Below are 18,899 nucleotides of genomic sequence, written 5' to 3' on the forward strand. Positions count from 1 at the left end.
GTGGCTATTTGTTATTGTAGTAACATTTGGTAACATTTGTATGTGGCAGCAGTCACCTGGCATCACCTGGCTAGTCTGTGACTTCACAAAGTAGAATAGGCTACATGACAACAGTCACGTAGTTCAAGTGCAGTCAGACACCACTGTTGTGAATGCAGTGTGCACTTCCTGCATGTCAGTGCTGCAGTATGCTGACCTGCAGAGACGTGAGTGTGGAGGAAGTTGACCTGCCTCACTGTAGAGGGCGAAAAGTGGGATTAACCCACGTTTGGTTGCTCATTAACAAACACTGATTATTGCACACGTAACTTTTTTTTATCTCTGAGTTCATCTAAAGAAAGCTGTCAGACGACTCGGAGCTGTGGGTCTTCTTAAGTAGTGTGTTATTGTCCTGCAGAGGATCCAGCAAAACGAGGCTGCACATTTTTTTTTTACTCCAATACAACCCGGAAGGCATTAACTGCTCATTATCGTCACATTTGTCCCGGTTAAGATCCGCTAGGACGGCTAGGATAGCACCGAGGAACGACAATGAGCTCGGTGATAACACTAAGCAGGGTGACAGCGCTTCACCGGGCTCTGGCTCTCACGCTCCGCCTCCGACCAAACACCGAGGGTTGGAGTTACGCAGCAGCCGAGAGCAGGCGCCTCTGCCCCGGCGTAAGTTATGACTTTGGCCCGGTGCGAGCTCCGAGGAGATCGTACTGCTCCAGGATGGCGCTTAAGGAAGGGCTCTTCTTCAGACAAGTACGTTAATATACTTTAATGTTTTCCCACCGCATTTTAGTTCAATTCGTTACTTTTAAAGAAAACAGAAAAAGCAGTAAAGTGTGTAAATATTTTGGTAGCAGGTAGCATAAGCTAACCTTAGCATTAGCAGGAAGTGAATTAGTTCAGACAGGTGAGATGGAGTCAGCTCAGTTATCTTTGTGTATTAATGTGTAGTTATTTGAAATGAGCACAACTATATGACAGGATCTGTGGATTACATATTTAGCCAGATAGATTCTTTAAGAAGACATATGTGGTCAGAAGGATGCCTCTTGTCCAGGAGGAGCAATGTTTTATGTCTTTTTATTATTATTATTGACCTGACCTTGGAAAGAACAGTCCCCACAAAAACAACCTCTTTTAGCAGCTTTCATCTTTATCAAAGTATTTTAATTATTTAATATCTAGGTTACATTTTCATGCTTGCAAGTCTTTTTATTTATTTATTTAACCAGGAAAGAAAATTCATTGAAAATTAAAAATCTATTTTTCCAGAGTGTCCTGGCCGCACAATTAACAGAGTTTCACACAAACAACGAGGCAGACAAATGTACAAATACAAAAAAAAAAATACATCATTAGGCCTTAAAAGACACAAATAACAAATCTGAACGGCAAATGTTTGTCAAAATCAATCCACAAACACATCAGGTAGAACATCTACAGCCAGGTGTGTCTGCCTCTTGAAAGCGTCCAATGAGAGAAGCTTGTTAAGTTTCAGCTCTTTTTGTAATTCGTTCCAAGTAAAGGGAGCAGCAAACTGAAACGCCTCCCCCCCCCCCCCCCCCCCAGTTCAGTTCTGACTTTTGGAACAGACAGGAAGAAAAAGGTCCCGAGATCGAAGATTATAAGTCCCTGTACTCTTCTGACTGATGAAGGTCAGAAGGTACTTTTATATCGTCACAGAAAAAGCACATTTCTTGTGTTCTTTTACGATGTTATAAGCCACCACCTGTTGCTTTGCTTTGCACGGTACAGCTGAGTCACTCCTCGCCTGTCCTTTTTGTTCAGCTGTTTGAGAAGGAGAGCAGCACCTACACCTACCTGCTGGCAGACACGGACAGCAAGGAGGCGATCCTCATCGATCCTGTACTGGAGACCATTGACAGGGACCTGAAGCTCATACATGAACTGGGGCTCCATGTAAAAGTGGCAGGTATTGCTTCTCATGGATGGGCATAAGATATATATTGTGGTGTCTCCATGAAGTCAGAAAACATAGATCTGTGTACTCCAACGTCTGAGTGTTCTGGCAAATAATATGGTTGCAATATTAGTTTTCTATTTTGGTCAATATTCATAATTATTTCAGAGTAAAACTTTTGAAAATGCTGCCAGTTCCATATGCTGTTTGCTAATATCACACCTAACCATTTTAAGATCATGAAGGGACTTAGTTACAATAAGTTATGCTGATAGACACATGTACACGCTAGAATGAGTTTTCTAGCTGACATCAAATATTTAAAGCATCATGACAATATTGTTATTACAAATTTGAAGTATGCGTGATGAAACCATAGCTCAACACACTTACCTGGATTCCACTTATATCCATTAAAACAGTCCAAACTTGAAAACATCTCAAAACAAAACCTTTACTTTGAATCATGAGCCATTTTCCAGAGTATGCCTAATTCATCAATTTGGAAAATAACATTTTGTAGATTAACTTTTATGAAGTTGTTATCAAACTGTTTTCTCCCCTCTGCATTCACAGCACTTAATAAACCAGCTCACTAACACAGACGTAGAGATCCAGCCTCGACATCCATTCATCCGTACCCTGTATATATTCTCTGTTTGATGTTTGACTCCCAGTGGAACTTATCTGATTCTGAATCTGTGAACATTAATATTTCCCATTGTGGACAATAAGGCTATCTTGTGTATTCTGACAGTAAACACCCACTGCCACGCTGACCACATCACAAGCACGGGGCTGATGAAGAAAAGATTGCTTGGGCTGAAGAGTGCAATCTCTAAATTCAGCGGCGCCACTGCAGACATCCTCCTGTCAGAGGGCGACGAGCTCCCCTTTGGGAAACATGTGAGAAGAACATATAACTTAATTCACTGTCTAAATTAAATCCCAAATCCCATTCTTAGTGTATGAATGTATCACTGCGTCAAAATGTAAGCTGCAATCGGGCTTAGATGCAATTTTTAACCAAGTTAGAATTGTAGTTATTTTTTATTCTGGATCATTTTATCTGTTTGACTGAAACTTTGTTGTTAAAACTGCTTCATAAAAAAAACCGTTTCATGCCGAGATTTGACTTTCGTCTTTTCTCCCCTTTAGCATCTGACGGTGAGAGAGACGCCTGGACACACTGATGGGTGTGTGTCGCTGGTTACAGATGATCAGAGCATGGCTTTTACTGGAGACGCTCTGCTCATCAGAGGCTGTGGCAGGACGGACTTCCAGCAGGGTAGAGTTACACTTGACACATTAATAATCTGACATAAAAGGCTTTGTGTTTCAGTCATTTTATTTCCAAAAAGGCTGCATGACAAAACAAAAAAAATCTTTATTTTGGTAATGCTGCTAGAGGAACACAGGGGGGCAGTAATCATTTGTTTACCTTTGGACTTATCTAACCTTCTAATAGTTGTCTTTCTAATTCAGGCTGCCCTAAGAAGCTCTATCAGTCAGTCCATCAGAAGATCTTTTCTCTGCCTGACCAGTGCCTCATCTACCCGGCACATGACTACTTAGGTAAGCTAAAAATCCACATCACTGCATGCTTATCACATATTTCATGGGGAGACTGGTGGAAAATCTAAGTTGAATACAAACTTTAAGGGCCTGTAAAGTGTTAAAAAGCTCTTTTTTTGCGGGGTGAAGGTGGTGCAGTGGTGTAGCGGTTAGTGTGTACGTCCCATGTATGGAGATTGTAGTGCTCCAAGTGGGCGGTTGGGTTTGAATCCGACCTCTGGCTCCTTTCCTTCATGCCATTCCCCACTCTCTCTCTCTCTCTCTCTCTCGCTCTCATTCTCTTTACCTGATTTCAGACTCTATCCACTGTCCTATCCGTCCATTAAAGGCAAAAAAAAAGCCCAAAAATAAATCTTCCAAAAAAAAAAAAAAAACTCCTTTTCTTCAGCAAACAATTCCTAATGATAAAATTGTTATTACAAGTGCAGTGTTTCCCCTACCATTATATTAGGGGTGCGGCCCGCCATCACAATTTAAGGCCCAGTCCCTTTTAGCAGCCTGGTGTTGCTGCCCATTTTGACAAAATAAAGGCTGGTCTCAGTCAGAGGGCCCTCTGCAGGAAGTGTCAAAAGAGTTTGTGGATCAGAAATAAGAAGAAGCAGCACGACACAAAAAAACCAAAGATGAACTAGAACATGTGTCAAAGAAAGACAGAATAATGCTCGTATGTGTTCAGGCCATGAAGCAGGTTTGCATGCTGTTTTATAAACTAAGATCAATCTTGTGATTTTTTCACGTGTTTATTGATATCCTCGTTTTGGACACAGGTAAATATTCTTTCTGGTGTTACTTAACAGTTTTATACTCTTTCCCGTCTGTGCTTTGCACATGTTTTGTTTGATAATAATTCAAAGCCGTCTCTTATTGGCGTCTGTCCCAAATAAAAGCAGAGTCATTTCATGGACTGAAATAAATAAAAGCCTGGGCTATTAATAGAAGTTTTACGATACATAAAGTAAAGATGGATGAAAAGAAATGCCTTTCCACAATCTGTCTAATGTGAGATTCAGTTTGATACATTCAGATTTATTTCTATCATCTGATACGTGTGTGAGACGATTAATCATCTAAAATGATCACAAAGTGTTCTAAATGTCTGTCAGCAACATGTGGTTTCTCTGCAGTTTGTGTCCACGAACACTTCCATATTTGACATATTGTCTGTGCCTGTCCTCGTTAATCAGGTCAGACGGCGTCTACAGTCGGTGAGGAGCGCAGGTTTAACCCACGCTTGACCAAGAGCCAGGACGAGTTTGTGAACATCATGGACAACCTGAATCTCCCCAAACCGAAGAAAATAGGTATCAAAAGCTTCATTTCATGACCTCTTCCGCCTGCTCTGTTTTCAGAAATCCAGGCCTGAAAATGTCATTCAAGTTTTAATAAGACTATTGAATTTGTTTTACTCCTAACTACATGTCTACCCTGATAACAGTTTGTTTCTCTTCTTCCTTTGCAGATATCTCAGTGCCTGCCAATCTGGTTTGTGGAGTCCATCAAGTCTGAATTTCCCTCTAAAGGAAGGGAGAATCACATCAACTGCATTATAGTGAAACACGTACGTTTACATGTTAGCCTCCCATCAAGATTAATCAAAACCATTTAGTGCATTAATCTGTGTATTTATGTAAATATAAAGATTTATATTGTAATAGATGTTGGCTCAGCATCTAGCCTGCAGCTACATGCGTCAGTGTGATCAAACTTGGAGCAGTACTTGAAACTTGTAACTTTAACTGCACCTTTTTCAGTCTAGAGCCGTTTTCACATATGCACTCCGGATAATATCTAGATAAAGTCCGCGCGAAAAATGAGGCTGTTTGCGTTCATACATAGCCTAAAGAACCTCCGGGTAGCCAAATCTCCGGAGTTTTTCAGGAGATTTCCGTATGTGTGAAAAGGGTTTTAGTCTCTTCACCATGAAGCCCTGATTCTTTCCTTACTTTACTTACATTTCCTTACATTGGTTGAGCTGCAAAAAAGAACAACCCGTGTGTAAACTTGCTCAAAATTCAAAATGCAATCAGTTCTTTTTCAATAATCAGAAAAGGAGAGCTTAAGATCTGTAAATTAAGAAAAATGAACTTTATTTTGTATTTTAAATAAATATAAATGAGAGTATTCTTTATTCAGCAGTTTTTTTCTGAATTGGGGAGGAAACGTAGAACAACGAGGGCTTGGAAAAGGAATCTTCCATTCAAGGTTCGGTTTAGTATTCATGAATGCTTAACTGGAACAATTCAGTTCTTCCACATGGCCTTTCCAGTGATTCCGGACTCCTTTAGCCAAGGACACACACATTCACACACACACACACATACACTTGCTCCACTTCCCGTCCTGCCAACCACAGCCTTTTTTTCTTGCATGGCAGGAACATGAAACCATTCCATTTGCATTTAGACATCTTTGGTTTTCTTCTTAAGCCAATAAACCTTTATTTACGTTGTCTTTATTCATGGTATTAGCGCCACCGTGTGGAGTTATTAAGTGGTGCTGGTGTGAGTCAACATGGCAAGGAAGACTTCAGAGCGCAAGATGTTTTTTTCTATTAATATATATTTGACACCAGAGATTTAATAATTGTATCACAGGAGTCAGCGATATATTGCTGAATCAATATTTTGTTCCACCTCTAGTGAAGCTGGTTGCTGGATTCTCAAGTGTTGTCTGTGCTGCTCTTAGCCTGACTGAGCAGCTCATCAGCCGGTAAAACAGGTTTGTTTGGGAGTGACTGCGTCAGTCTCGACCACATGGTTCTTCCCAGGAAACAAGCACATGTGATACTACGTTGTATGAAACTTCCAATCATGCAGATTTTATTTTTAAACTACAGTTATGAAAAAGGGAATTCCACTGACAATAAACAGCTTTATGTTTAGTTGCAAACAGGAGGTGTGAAGATCTAAGAAAAGTACGTTTTCTATTTTCATTATGGGAAATGTAGTTTGTAATGGTCTGAAAGTTGTCATATTTCTACCTTTGCTGTAAAGATTTTGAACAATGGAGAGAGTCATCAAACTGTGATGGCGGCGGCGCAAAATGAAATCGCTTAAGTTTAACTAGAAAATGTCAAAAGGAGTAATGAATAAACTTTTGAATGAATCAAGAGCTCTTGAATTAATGATTGCCTATTATGCAAAAGCAGACAACTCACTAGTTTTATAATGTATTCCAGGTTTTTGCATTATTAGGAAGTTTCTCCGGTTTTATTATATGAATGGATAAAAATGCATATGAACAAACATGGATGTATCATTGAATGTGAAAGATTACACTGATACTGATTTCCCAAAGCTAACCATGTATTGTCCAAAATGTGACTACAATACATTTAATGTGGTTACTTTGTCACAAAATAGTCACAGTATTAACAGCATTAATCCCTGACTTCAAGTCATGAAACTACAAATATTTTTTACTGTGAGGATCACAAATTTAACATTGGTAATAAGTGTTGCCTCAGATTGGTATATTTCATCTGCAGAAACCCTGAGTGGCAGTATTAGGATCATGACACTGACAAAGTAGAAAAAACCTTTGCGAATACATTTCATACGGCGGGTGCGTAAAAGAGCAACGTGTCCTTAAAAAACTTAAAGGTAAACTCCCCCCAAAGTGTTAGGATCATGTCAAAAGGGCAGGATCTTTGCATCCCCTTCAATACAAAGCTTATATTGCCCTGTTACTCAGTTTATCATCCTGCTGTATTTAATCTGATCCAGCTGCATTTATTGTTTCTTGGTGGGTCTTTGTATGAAAATCTGTCATGTTTTTCGCCTGCAGGGTTTTATTTTCTATAAAAGATGCACAGACACTTGAAATAAAGAAGTCCTGTAATAAAGAAAGTGAAGTTAAAGGTGTAGGTAAGAGAAAAGGTTATTTGTGTGTGTGTCGGGGGGAGTTGCACGGTCACATGTAAGCTAATACTATTATAGCACACATTCACATCGTCCACCAGATGTCCATGTCAGCACTTGAGACAAACAGCATTATGAGGCAGCTTCTGCCTCACTTTATGTTCCTCGCTAACAGACACCTGCATTGTTTTATTCCGTCCAGACAGGAGGCGTGTGGCTGCTGTTGTCCTCAAACTGAAGATATGTTGCTTTAGAGGTACAGAGGTTTCTACGTAAAATAGTCCCTTTCTTTGTTGGCTTTTTTTTTTTCCTTTACCGGCGGGAAGCGATGGTGCCAGCTGTCCTTTCACCCAGTCTGTGTCACCCATCTGCCCGGGCCTCTTTCAGTCTCCCCCTCAGCCCACTTACACTGTGCCACACTGAAAACCTGCTGCCCATTCTCTGTCACACCGGCCACATGTCAGTGGAAAGAATCTATTACACTATCAGCTCATTCAGAAAGGAGCTGTAAAGAGGCCAGTCGGAGCGATAAAACCCTCAGAGCAGATGAGACCCTGAGGAAAGTGTAACTGTTTAAGGACTGAGTCAGAGTTGTCTTTAAGTCATTGAAAAACTTCCAATAACAAGTGTGGTATTTTAAGCTCTTAAAGTAGCACAAACATCAGGAATTTACATTACAGAGGTACTCACTGGTATGTTTACAGTGACTGTGTAATACTTTATGGTATTTTAATCTCCACTGGGATCAATGTAAGACCACTGTAAAGGGACTCGCACCCTGTTTGGGGTCCTCAATAATACGTTTTCTGAGAAATATGTTAGTTTACATACTCTCAGTCTCAGTCGCCCTGTCATGGGATTTCTCAAAGATTTCAGTCATAATGCCATGAAGGATATTGGATATCCGATAGTGTTTTATGATATTTTAATAACTACTTATTCTGTACGGCCTGTTGAACTCTGTAGAAATATGAAGCAAACGAACTATGCCAGCTGTGAACAGGGCCTTAGTATAAAATGAATGAATGAGGAACGAACATGTACTGCAACAGTTTGATTGCAATCTCTCTGATGTTGCACTTTGTTTTAGAAAAGCGTTTCAGTTCCTGTTCAAAGCCATAAGGCACTTACGCTGTTGAAGAATCAACTATCACATCTTGTAGTGACTTAACAAAGAATAAAAATACAAATATCACATTTACCAGCACTAAAAACTCTAAAAAGATTCAACCTTAGCTCACCACAGCATCTCTACCACCTCTCTTATTTGTCAGCTACTAAAAGACAAACTTAATACCCAACATAACACGCCTGCCTTAAATGTAGCTCTGCCATTCTTATTAGTACACTCAGTGCTGTGACCTACCTGTAGCTCCCTGAGTAGCTGAACCAACCCTCAACCTGAGCAAATGTCACAGACTTTATATAAGAAGTGATCGTAGCCAAGGGGTCTGAAAAGTGAAGCTATAATGTGCATGTCCCAAAAATATGCATTATTTTTAATGGCCAGCAGGGGGGCGACTTCAGGGGTGGAAGAAGATTCTACTTCTTCATTCTATTCTGCTTTTCCCTTGATCACTTAGTTTATACCTCATGTCCCTAATGAGGTCATGGTCTCGATCAATAACTTGAACTTTTCCTCAATAATGTTCAATGTGCATACACTTCCCCTCATGGAAGTATAAAAACCCACAAACGAGGTTTGTACTCAACATGAATTCATACATGGTGCAATCAAGCTGCAGCCATAAGCTGGTAAAGCGTAAGTGGAAAAAAACCTTTTCAACTTGGAATAAATGCAATTTGCACTCTATTTTGATCAGTGGTCTACACTCTACAGTCTCCTCTTGTACATTTATAATATTAAAGTTTTCCCCTGGGAGACTTGCATGAAAAGTATTTATGAGGTCTAACTTCACAGTGAACTGGCAATATGCCTGGATGACTCTTTGGTTCAGCACTCCACAATGAAAAAGCCTCGTCAGTTCCCAGAATAGAAATCCCATTTCGGTGCTGGACTTGAACGGGACTCTCACCGTCAGCACAGAGCAGAAACCAATGGCGAAGTCGACTAGTAGACTATTCGTGCTTTGAAATGTAGGCTATACCTTCAAAACAGTCAGCCTACATTATTTGTCAACACCCGCCTCCGTCATCGCCCGCCTCCGCGTGGCCTCACTTCAGTCTCACCTGTTGGCGCCGACAGCAGCGACTCACACTGACCTAGCTGTCATGTCACCGGGGAGGTATTGAATCAAACCAGCTGGAGAGAAAACAAACAGAGGAGGGGGGGATAAGGGAGACAACGTGCCTGTCAGAGTCACAGAAAACTTTTAGCGAGCGCGAGGCAACTTCACGCGCTCCAGACTCGGGCTCTCTGAAAGTGAAAGCGCCTCAAAAAAAAAAAAAAAAAAAAGTTCGCTGAAGTGACGTTTCTCTCGTTTTTTCCGCGTTTCCCCCTCTGTCATTTTTCTCCGGCTGTACTATGTTGTGACCTGGAGGAGCCACAGCTGTTATCCTTAAGGCTGGAGCACGTTTTTCAGGTAAGAGTTGTGTTCACATGTTGTTGTTTCAAGTCGACATTTGTTTCCACCTACAAGTGCAGTTCCTCTCGTACAGAACAGGCAAACAACAACTTCCCCACACGAGAAGAACATGTTCCAAGTGTGCTCAACTTATAGCCCTTAGCCTACTTTGTGTTTTCATAGTGAAAGTTATAGTTACTCTTTTTTAAAGTAGAGTAACATCCGTCTGCACCCATAACAAAAAAGGAATTTATATGGCTTGCTTCCTGATATTTAAGCTCCCTCTTGTTTAAAACCATGCATTATTTGTAAAATATTCCTAGTTCATTGATTCATATTAAAAAATGTATCATATTTTGAGCTAAATATAAGACCCCATATAGTCTAATTAAGATTAATCATACCTTATTTGTAAAAAAGGTTCACACTCACAGTAACTTTCTCTCAGCTGTTTCTCAGTCAAACCTTGTCCCATGACAATAAACCTCAGATTACATAAATTCCCCTTTTGTTTACAGTGACCCTGGGATATCTCTCCTTTTATCCCCCCATCAGCTCACACAGGGTAAACACAGTTAGAGGGAGTGTAGGTGGAGGCAGGATTGTGAGGAGAGATTGGGTTTGGTTGGGAGGGTCTGCTGTCTGGGGACTTCTGTCTTTAGTTATTCTGTCTCTCACTCGCATACACAATCACACACACACGCCTTGTTTTGCACGCCCTTCGGTCAAATCTGTGTCTGAGCCCTGCGTCCTGTGCTGTCATTAGTGGATCACTCTTTTCTTGCATCATGATTCCCAGGGCTTTACTAATGCCAAAGGAATCTCTGACAGTGCAGATGAACCTGTAGCCAGCAGCCAGATGGGAGCTGATAACTGCCCTTTCCCATGATACACCTTCAATCCTTAACTCAAGGATTTTTCTCATTCTATTTAAAGTCTGTATAGGTACATGTATATCGAATGCATTTCATAGGTGCTGCAACCTTTTTCACATCTGATTTTTATACTCGTCACAGTGGAAAAAAAAAACCCTCAGGTGTCACTAATAACATTAATTATGGCTCCATCTATTTTACAAGTGTCCCAGTTTTCCTTAACAGTGTGACAGTGAGCCAGCATACATGATACCTGGGTTTAGAAGATGAATGGAATTTAGCCATAACATTATTATTGTCATCGTTCGTTTAGCTGCCTACTGAATGTAACACTGATTTTGTTGTTTATAAATTTAATCTGTAAAATGTTATATACATTTCCCTGGCCTGTGGTTAGGTTTTCAATCTGGTGTTTAACTCTGACAATTACTAAAACCAAACGTATTACAAATGCATTGATTTAAGCAAAAAGACAGCAAAAGCCTCCTGTTGGTGTAGATAAAACAAACCAGTGTTTTTGCCTTTGCTTGCAACAGATATAAAACTACAACTATTTGATAAGCACTACTTTGCGGTCATTGAGTGACAAAGTACCATTGTTTTTTTGCTGTTTTATTTATTGATTTTAACTGCTTTCATAAATTCTCCAAAGTGTCTACTTTTATCCCCCCCAGAAACAGACTTAAAAATGTTTCTTATAGTTTAAAGTTTTATTTTTAAGACAGATTGTTTGATTCAACACTGACAGGGTGAGTCGCTTTCTTGATTTGCACTCTTTTGTGCAACATATCTTTGTGGTAGCACTGAATTTTTGCAGCTCAGGCTATACCTGTAGTGCTGGAAATCGCTCTTTGACTGATTGGTTAATAGCCTCCAACATCTGGTCAGATTTATGATCACGAATCCAGGATCCTTAATATTTAATTACAACAGAGTTGTTGAACAGCTGCTTTTGCTCTGCACTGAACATTTTAGGAAGTGGCCTCTCTTGAACTTAAAAAAGTGGAGACCATGGTATTACAAAAAAATACTCTTTTGGCATTGGGAACAAAACTTGCAGACAGCCATTGCTTCTATTAGCGCTAAACCAGAATGTCTGTTTTCTCTAACATGAAACTCTACTAATCTTCAGGCTTACTTCTTGAGAATAACCTGTATGATACTAGATTGTGTGAGACTCTCGCTATAACCTTGACATGTACAACTGGTGATTCAAACTGCAGAAAAAAATGTTCTACACACAAAGCTACTTTTGTCACTGCACAACTGAGACCAGCTTGTCAGACACATTTCAGGAAGAATGTCGAAAAACACACCACTAAACGAGAGTGTGAGTGCAGAAATGAGCCCTGCAGCTGTGATTTAGGTCGTCTCTTTTTTCCCCACTTAATAGTCTGATTAATTTTAAGTGGACCAATTGCATGATTCAGAATGCATTGAACTGCATTTGTTTTCCTGCTTGTTCTCTCTGCTTGGGGGTATTGTGTCTCGTGCTTTGCCGCCCAGGTGCTATTCAGGACTTGCCACTTTTGTCTCGCAGTCACACATTGACAGCTGCACGAGAGCCAAAACACTCTCCTCTCACCTGTTTTTCCGGCTCACAACTGTGTACCACGATGACAGCTTCCTGCTCTTTGGCGCCGAGCCAGCGGGAGCCGCATGCAGAAGGTCCAGAGGTCACTGCTGGAGAGTCCCCCATGGTTTATTAATCCGCATGATGACAGTATGATCTTTGCACGAATGTAACGACAGGCCAGTAACTGTTTGATAATGCAAAAATAATTGCCATTACAAATTCAAACAAATAGAGGTTGATGTTGCTTTCACGTGCACTCATGTAGAAGGTGTGGCCGTTATTTACCCTTTAAAAGAATCTAGCGCATACAAATTAGTGTACACAAACACAACGCTAAACGTTTGTCCATCCAAACACAACTCTTTTAAAATGACGCGCATTAACTTATTGTGTGTCTTAATTTTGGAAGACCCAAAGTGAAGCATGGTTAGATAAAGGAAGTGGCGCGAAGAAGGGCTCCCATAGCTCCATTTTGACCAAAAAACAGGAAAACAACTTATCCTCTCTGGAAACATTGTGTGCATTAGACACAAATGTGATGATGTCAGGCCTGCTGTTGATCACAGAGTGGAGATTTGGTCTGTTTGAATGAAGCCCAAGCCTGTAATTGTGGAGGGGGAAATAACACAGACTTGTCGAACTAGATCAGAAGATTAATAGCCGGTTTTGGGTTTTGGTTTTATGCTTCTAGCAGACGAGAGGACTCCACTTACAGAGACTAAAGAAGCATATGTTATCTGGATAGATACTTTATGCCGCTGTTTTAATCGCATCTGAGCGAAACAAGCTGAGGGAAGCGCTGTCAGGAAAATACACAAGGGTACAGAGTCTTGATTGAAAAATATTGTTCAGCCCAAATATGATCGTTCAAGAACATTGTCAATCAGACTGTCGTACTCCCTTTTGGTCTCTGTGTGCGAGTCCTTCCTTGCCGTATCCAACAGTTCTGTTTCATCCCTCACAGCTGACACACATCACCTATCTACTGTTAACAGTGCAGTGCATAGTGACCCAGAGGATAGTCCCTGTCACTGCTGGGTCACTTAGCTCACTATTTACTAACACAATACTTGTTTAGTCAATTCTACAAAAAAAACAGTATTCATGGCGGTGCATTGAATTTGATATTTCTGTCGCAGATCTCAGAGAACTGCAATGACCTGACCTCTTCGTCGGGCCTCTGTGGATTAATTTTGTCATTGTACATTGCTCCCTCTTTTGCAGGGCATTTAAGCTCACATGCTCAGTGTGTGACATGTTTTCCATATAGTACATTGCATTGAAAGAATAGTGACAGACTTTAATCTGCGTTCACAGAGCGCATGCCACCGTCAGAGGCCTTTTGTCCTGCGTGTTACCGTTGGAGTATAGCTGTTGTCCGTGTTGACTTTATGGTTTTGTGTACACAATGCTTAGCCGCACTTTTTCTTTTTGTCAGTCACCAACGAGGGGTCCAAACAGGGACAAGGTCATTTCACAGGGCTACTGTGGTGCAACCAGCTTTCAGTTTAACATATTATATCTCAAATTTGTTGTTAAGACCCAGGTCTTAGTATGTTTCCCCTGTGTATCCGCCACACTGGCTATGTCAATTTGATTACAATAGAATAGAATAGAATGTCTTTATTGTCATTATACAATTGTACAACAAAATTATTTGCCGTCACCTTAAAGTGCACACACATACAAGCATCCACAGCTAAAAACAACAAAAGAAGAAAATAACAAAAAAGGAACTCTTATTCAGGTAAGATGGGCAATGTATGGTAGGAGTTATTTACATGTAGTAGCATAACAGAATATAAATAGATATTGCAGAAATATCACATAAATATTGCACAGTATGAAATTTAAAATATTGCAGAAATATAATGTTACCTCAGTTTAGTTTGAGTAGAACAGGGGAACATATCCAAAAAGCACAACGAACGTCACTTTCCTCATCAGAATCAGCCCCATTTATTCAGTAAACACCGTTGAATGTCTTCTTTGTGAGAAAATTAGTAATTCTCAGGGATATTGATACTCTTAAACATTCACCAACTCCAGCCCTATTTGTAACACACTAAATTCATTCTCAAATTCTGATTTTCATTAGTCAAAGACTTTTGTCCAAAGTGAAGTATATCTAAGAGTAAGCTGAACAGTTAGAGAATAAAGCCCAGTTAATAATAAAGACATTATATCCTCCTAACCTCATAAACACAACGTATTCCCCAAACTGCCATCTCCCCCGCCCAGCAAACTGCCTCTGTAGAAACTAGATTTCTATCTTTCCTGCTAACTTGATAAGAGAGACACCAGCAGCATTCACATGAATTTAAGTCTAAAGCCCCGTTTCCACCAAGCGTTCCGGTTCAGTACGGTACCCATTTATAAGTGTTTCCACCGTCAAAAGTTGGGAATGGTACCAAAATAAGGGATCTATACCGTCCTACCTTTTTTGGTACCCTTCTGTTGGGGTGGCAAGGGTACCGATCCCACCCTAAAGCGTCCAGTTTACTGTATCCCTGTTCTTCTTGAACTTTAACTTAATTTATAGCGGGCTACTCTGTGTTGGGCTGCTATGATGTCACACTATTACATAGCTGAGACGGCTATATCCAAATGTACCAAACTGTACTGAACTAAAACGGACTGCTTGGTGGAAACGGGGATTGTTTGTTTTTACCCATACAGCAACATAATATGTAAACTGACTGCTACATGCATCATTTATCACCAAACACACAGTGATGTGACTGAAACCTCAGCGTGACAGGAACTAATAAGAATTATTCAAGCACATAGTGAGATAATATGACTGCTCTCTCTCTCTCTCTCTCTCTCTCTCTCTCTCTCTCTCTCTCTCTCTCTCTCTCTCTCTATCTCTCTGTGATGGTGAATCAGCTGTTGCTGGTTATTACTTATCTGTGGTTGATCGTTAGCACTGCAGAGTCATGAAGTCTTCTGAGATCAGTTTGGGAGTGTGAGAGCGATGTCTTGTGTTACGTCTGGGTTTCTTTGTTACATAGCACACACACACACACACACACACACACACACACACACACACACACACACACACACACACACACACACACACACACACACACACACACACACACACACACACACACACACACACACACACTCTTCATTTTGAATTTCATCTCTGTTTTCTTATCTTATTCTCCGGAGGCGCTCCCCTCCCTACGATCAAGCCTAATTATTTTGGGCACAGAAGTCTGTTTTGTTCTTCGATTTTGCTCCTGGGCTGAACTTTTCTCTCTTTTTCTGTATCTGCTGATTTTGACTTCCACAGTTAGTGTTCTTCTAACGGTCTCACTCTCTCTTGTTCTGTTTATGCATTGTGTTTGTTTAACCTCTTGTTGGCTTCAAAACATTTCATGGACTTTCCTCCACCTCTCTCTCTCTCTCTCTCTCTCTCTCTCTCTCTGTGGTGTTGATAGTGTATCTAAGTGGACTTTAGCTGGAGGTCGGACTGCAGAGGTTTGCACTCAGGTTTGTTTTATTAGTAATATGACTCAGCGTGAAGCTCTGTGGGTTTTCTCTGGAAGTCGACAGCTTTTACTGGAAAGCAGAGGGTCAAAGAGCACAGCGGGAATTATTCCAAGTTGTACAAATGATCAGTACTGGTAGCAAGTTTAACTGAGGGGTAAATTGTGCGTCCAATGTAACAAGGCGAGAGCCCTATTTTCACCTTAGTCATTGGGTTCTTACTATATGAAAAGCAGCTTTCAGATGTTTTAGGGCATACAATCCTTCCATTTCTCTTCTAAGCATCTACTTGTGAAAATCTGGATTTCTTTTCTCTGTTATTCTTCAATTCATTGAGCAGCTTTTATCCAAAGCGACGTACATACTGCAGAGAGTCAGTACAACACAAGCAAGGATCTAAAGAGGAGGTGTCCTATCGGGCAAAAGTGCTGACAGACAGTGCACTTCTTTAGTTTTTATTTCATGTTTTATTTTTAAGATAATTTTTGCCTTCACTGATAGGACAGCTGAAGAGAGACAGGACATGTGGGCAAGTGAGAGTCAGGGTACATCTGTCAATATGCCGGTGGAGCGCCAGTGAAGCTGTGAAGCTCAGTGACATAGCATGACTCTGTAGTTACAGAGTTTGGGTGATCATCTAGCCTTCCTGAAGTCCTGACCTGTCACTTGTACACAAATGGAGCCCTGCGTTAGTTCAGGCTGAATACGGCAGTCCTGCCCGCAAGCGGCCATCAGCTGATCTGAGATCTGGTCATTATCAGTAGAAGCAAGATGCTAGCTTTTGACTTTTTAGATTCCACATCCTGACGTTCAATCTCCATTTCTCCTGTCTGTGACCTGCGTGTCTTTCCCCTCTCTGATCTCTCTCTGGATTTCACTGTGCCAGTTGATGTTTGGAAGCCCTCACTCTTATCTCTAAACTGTGTATTTATCTCTTGTTCCCACTCTGCCTTCATCCGCTGCAGCCTAATAAGGGCTGGACTTAGGAGGAGAGGGAGGGCACAGAGGGCGAGAGAATATGGTGGGAAAAGGTTGGACAGAAGGGATCAGAAGTATTTTCCCACAAATAGTTTTTGTGTTACTGCTTTAGGGTATAGAGACACTACGCTGTAGGGGAATAAAAGGTGGATCGAATAAAGAGACCAGAATACAAAAGCTGTATAGATTGACAAATTCCTAAATGTTGGGGAAGCACTTTGATGTAAAACAGTGTCAACACAATAGAAAATGTGACAGACAGTACACCTTCACAGGACTTCAAAGACTTCTCTGATGTGCTCCAACATTTTTGTGGGCGATCCCTCGTTGTAGGTTTGTATTGATTGTTGTAGCTCCATTCATATACTCTGTCGCTGCTCATGTACTTCAAAGGCCTTCGTAAAGAAAAGAGTATTTATCACTGCACAAACACCAGAGTCCTTCACTATGAAAGAGACCCTGAAACACTACCACTAACCATCGCCCACATCCTGAAACCTCCTCTCTCTCTCTTTCACTTCACTGGGAGGGGCTTTTCTCCTTCACACACCAGTTCCTGAAAGCCGAGGGGGGATTTTCTGTGTTTTTAAAGTGCTTATGCAGTACTCCTCAGCTGCGATATCCTCTTTCTCTAACTCTCAGCTGATCCCTCACACGCCTCCAACCGTGCAGCAGATTAGATTACTACAATATTCCACCTCCTCCAGCTCTGTATCTCTCATTAACATCATCTTTCTTTCCTCTCAGAAATGCCCCAACACAACATGGAGAGCACCAGGAGTCAGTGGCAGCAGGGTCCGAGGCCGCCGTGGATTACCAGAGTGGCCGGCGGTCAGAGCCCCGCCTCCTCGGGGGCGGAGTCAGATACAGAGAGTAGCAGCACAGAGAGTGAGAGGGTACGATGCAGCTGTTAATGATAATGTAGTATTTCAACTTATCCTCTGTAGCACCTTCAACGAAAGAAGAAAGAGAACATCTCCTGCTCCTTGAAATTAAAAAAATGAACTGTCATGTTTAGACTTAACGCTTTGTTGGTGTAAGCTTGGATGTGGTGACATTGTCTCCTTTTATTTCCTCTTTTGGTCAGTCCTGCGTTAAAAAGCTGGAGGGGGGCTCACTGAGGATCCTTCATTCACCATCTTTGGTCCAACGACGAATCACAGAGATCGACCAACACAAGGAGGAACTAAAGATCGAGGTGAGCATGTGAGACGAAAGTGGCCAAATCATAGGGGGGGGGCACAAAAACATTTAAGAGTCTCATCAGCTGATAGAGAAAACAAGTGATGTTGTTGAGTTCGGGACTGTCTGTGTGGCTTACACAAAATGAATTGGAGCTTAAACGAATACATGCTTAATCATTTCAATTAACAGAAAATATAATTGTTGAGAGATAGTTAATTATAATTTCACATACTTAAAAATAGTCAAAGGAAAATCTGGTCCACCATGATGATTAGTGATCTCAGTTCAGACCTTCATTGTACCTGAAAGTTTAATTTGATTTACATCAGTGGACAAAAACACAACAGATAAAAAGACATCGGACAGTGCAACACATCGTGATGGAATACAACCAAGAAAAAGAAAAATGTAACTGTTTGTTAAAGATGGAATAACAATAATAATAATAATAATAATAATAATAATAAAATATATATATATATATATATATATATATATATATATAGTGCTGCTTGAAAGTGCAGTCATGGTTTAAAGAAGATTAAGAGCGTTAATCACACTAGGGAATATACATAAATGTGTTTCTGTTGGTCTTATTCCTGAACAGGCTGTACCTCGGGAACAGAGGGGAGAAGAACAAATTCATCCAAGAGAGCTGGCCACAACTGGCAGCAACCATATTATTTTGGTATATATGTAATTTTTTTAATCAGAAATGACAAACATTTTCCAGTTAAAGCTCGGTCAATGCTGTAGAGCCAAGCTTTAACTGGAAAGTGTTTGCCTTTTCTGCTCAGAAAAATACAATTGTGCCAAAATGTAGTCCAACAGTACTACATTTTAAAAAATGACAGTAAACAGATTATCTGTTGGTAGAACAAAACTGAGCTTTTTAAAGAATTTACTTTG

General features: G+C 40.6%; 2 protein-coding genes across 7 annotated transcripts in view; both read left to right on the top strand.

Moving 5' to 3' along the window:
* Positions 1-325: 325 nt before the first annotated feature.
* ethe1 (ETHE1 persulfide dioxygenase) lies at positions 326-5,611 on the top strand. Its single transcript, XM_020652550.3, has 7 exons — positions 326-747; positions 1,783-1,927; positions 2,673-2,821; positions 3,074-3,203; positions 3,401-3,490; positions 4,675-4,791; positions 4,950-5,611. Exons 1-7 carry the CDS (start codon positions 532-534, stop codon positions 4,994-4,996), a joined length of 894 nt encoding a protein of 297 aa, XP_020508206.2. The 5' UTR covers positions 326-531; the 3' UTR covers positions 4,997-5,611.
* A 3,745-nt stretch (positions 5,612-9,356) lies between these two features.
* phldb3 (pleckstrin homology-like domain, family B, member 3) overlaps positions 9,357-18,899 on the top strand; it is a 31,339-nt gene continuing 21,796 nt past the window's right edge. For 2 of the 6 annotated variants that reach the window (XM_020652562.3, XM_020652563.3), the window contains exons 1-3: positions 9,357-9,893; positions 17,553-17,701; positions 17,893-18,003. In XM_020652562.3, coding sequence (XP_020508218.2) covers positions 17,555-17,701; positions 17,893-18,003 — 258 coding nt within the window. In that variant the 5' untranslated portion in view covers positions 9,357-9,893; positions 17,553-17,554. The remainder of the gene's footprint in view (positions 9,894-17,552; positions 17,702-17,892; positions 18,004-18,899) is intronic. The other 4 variants (XM_065958061.1, XM_065958062.1, XM_020652560.3 and 1 more) reach the window with 2 other exon arrangements.

Source organism: Labrus bergylta, chromosome 8 (assembly GCF_963930695.1).
Source record: "Labrus bergylta chromosome 8, fLabBer1.1, whole genome shotgun sequence".
NCBI lineage: Eukaryota > Metazoa > Chordata > Actinopteri > Labriformes > Labridae > Labrus > Labrus bergylta.

Bases quoted from the DNA above. Each gene is read 5' to 3' on its own strand.
- ethe1 (XM_020652550.3), top strand. From the start codon at position 532: ATGAGCTCGGTGATAACACTAAGCAGGGTGACAGCGCTTCACCGGGCT. The intron at 2,822-3,073 runs GTGAGAAGAACA...TCTCCCCTTTAG, and splicing joins AGCTCCCCTTTGGGAAACAT to CATCTGACGGTGAGAGAGAC. The intron at 3,204-3,400 runs GTAGAGTTACAC...TTTCTAATTCAG, and splicing joins CAGGACGGACTTCCAGCAGG to GCTGCCCTAAGAAGCTCTAT.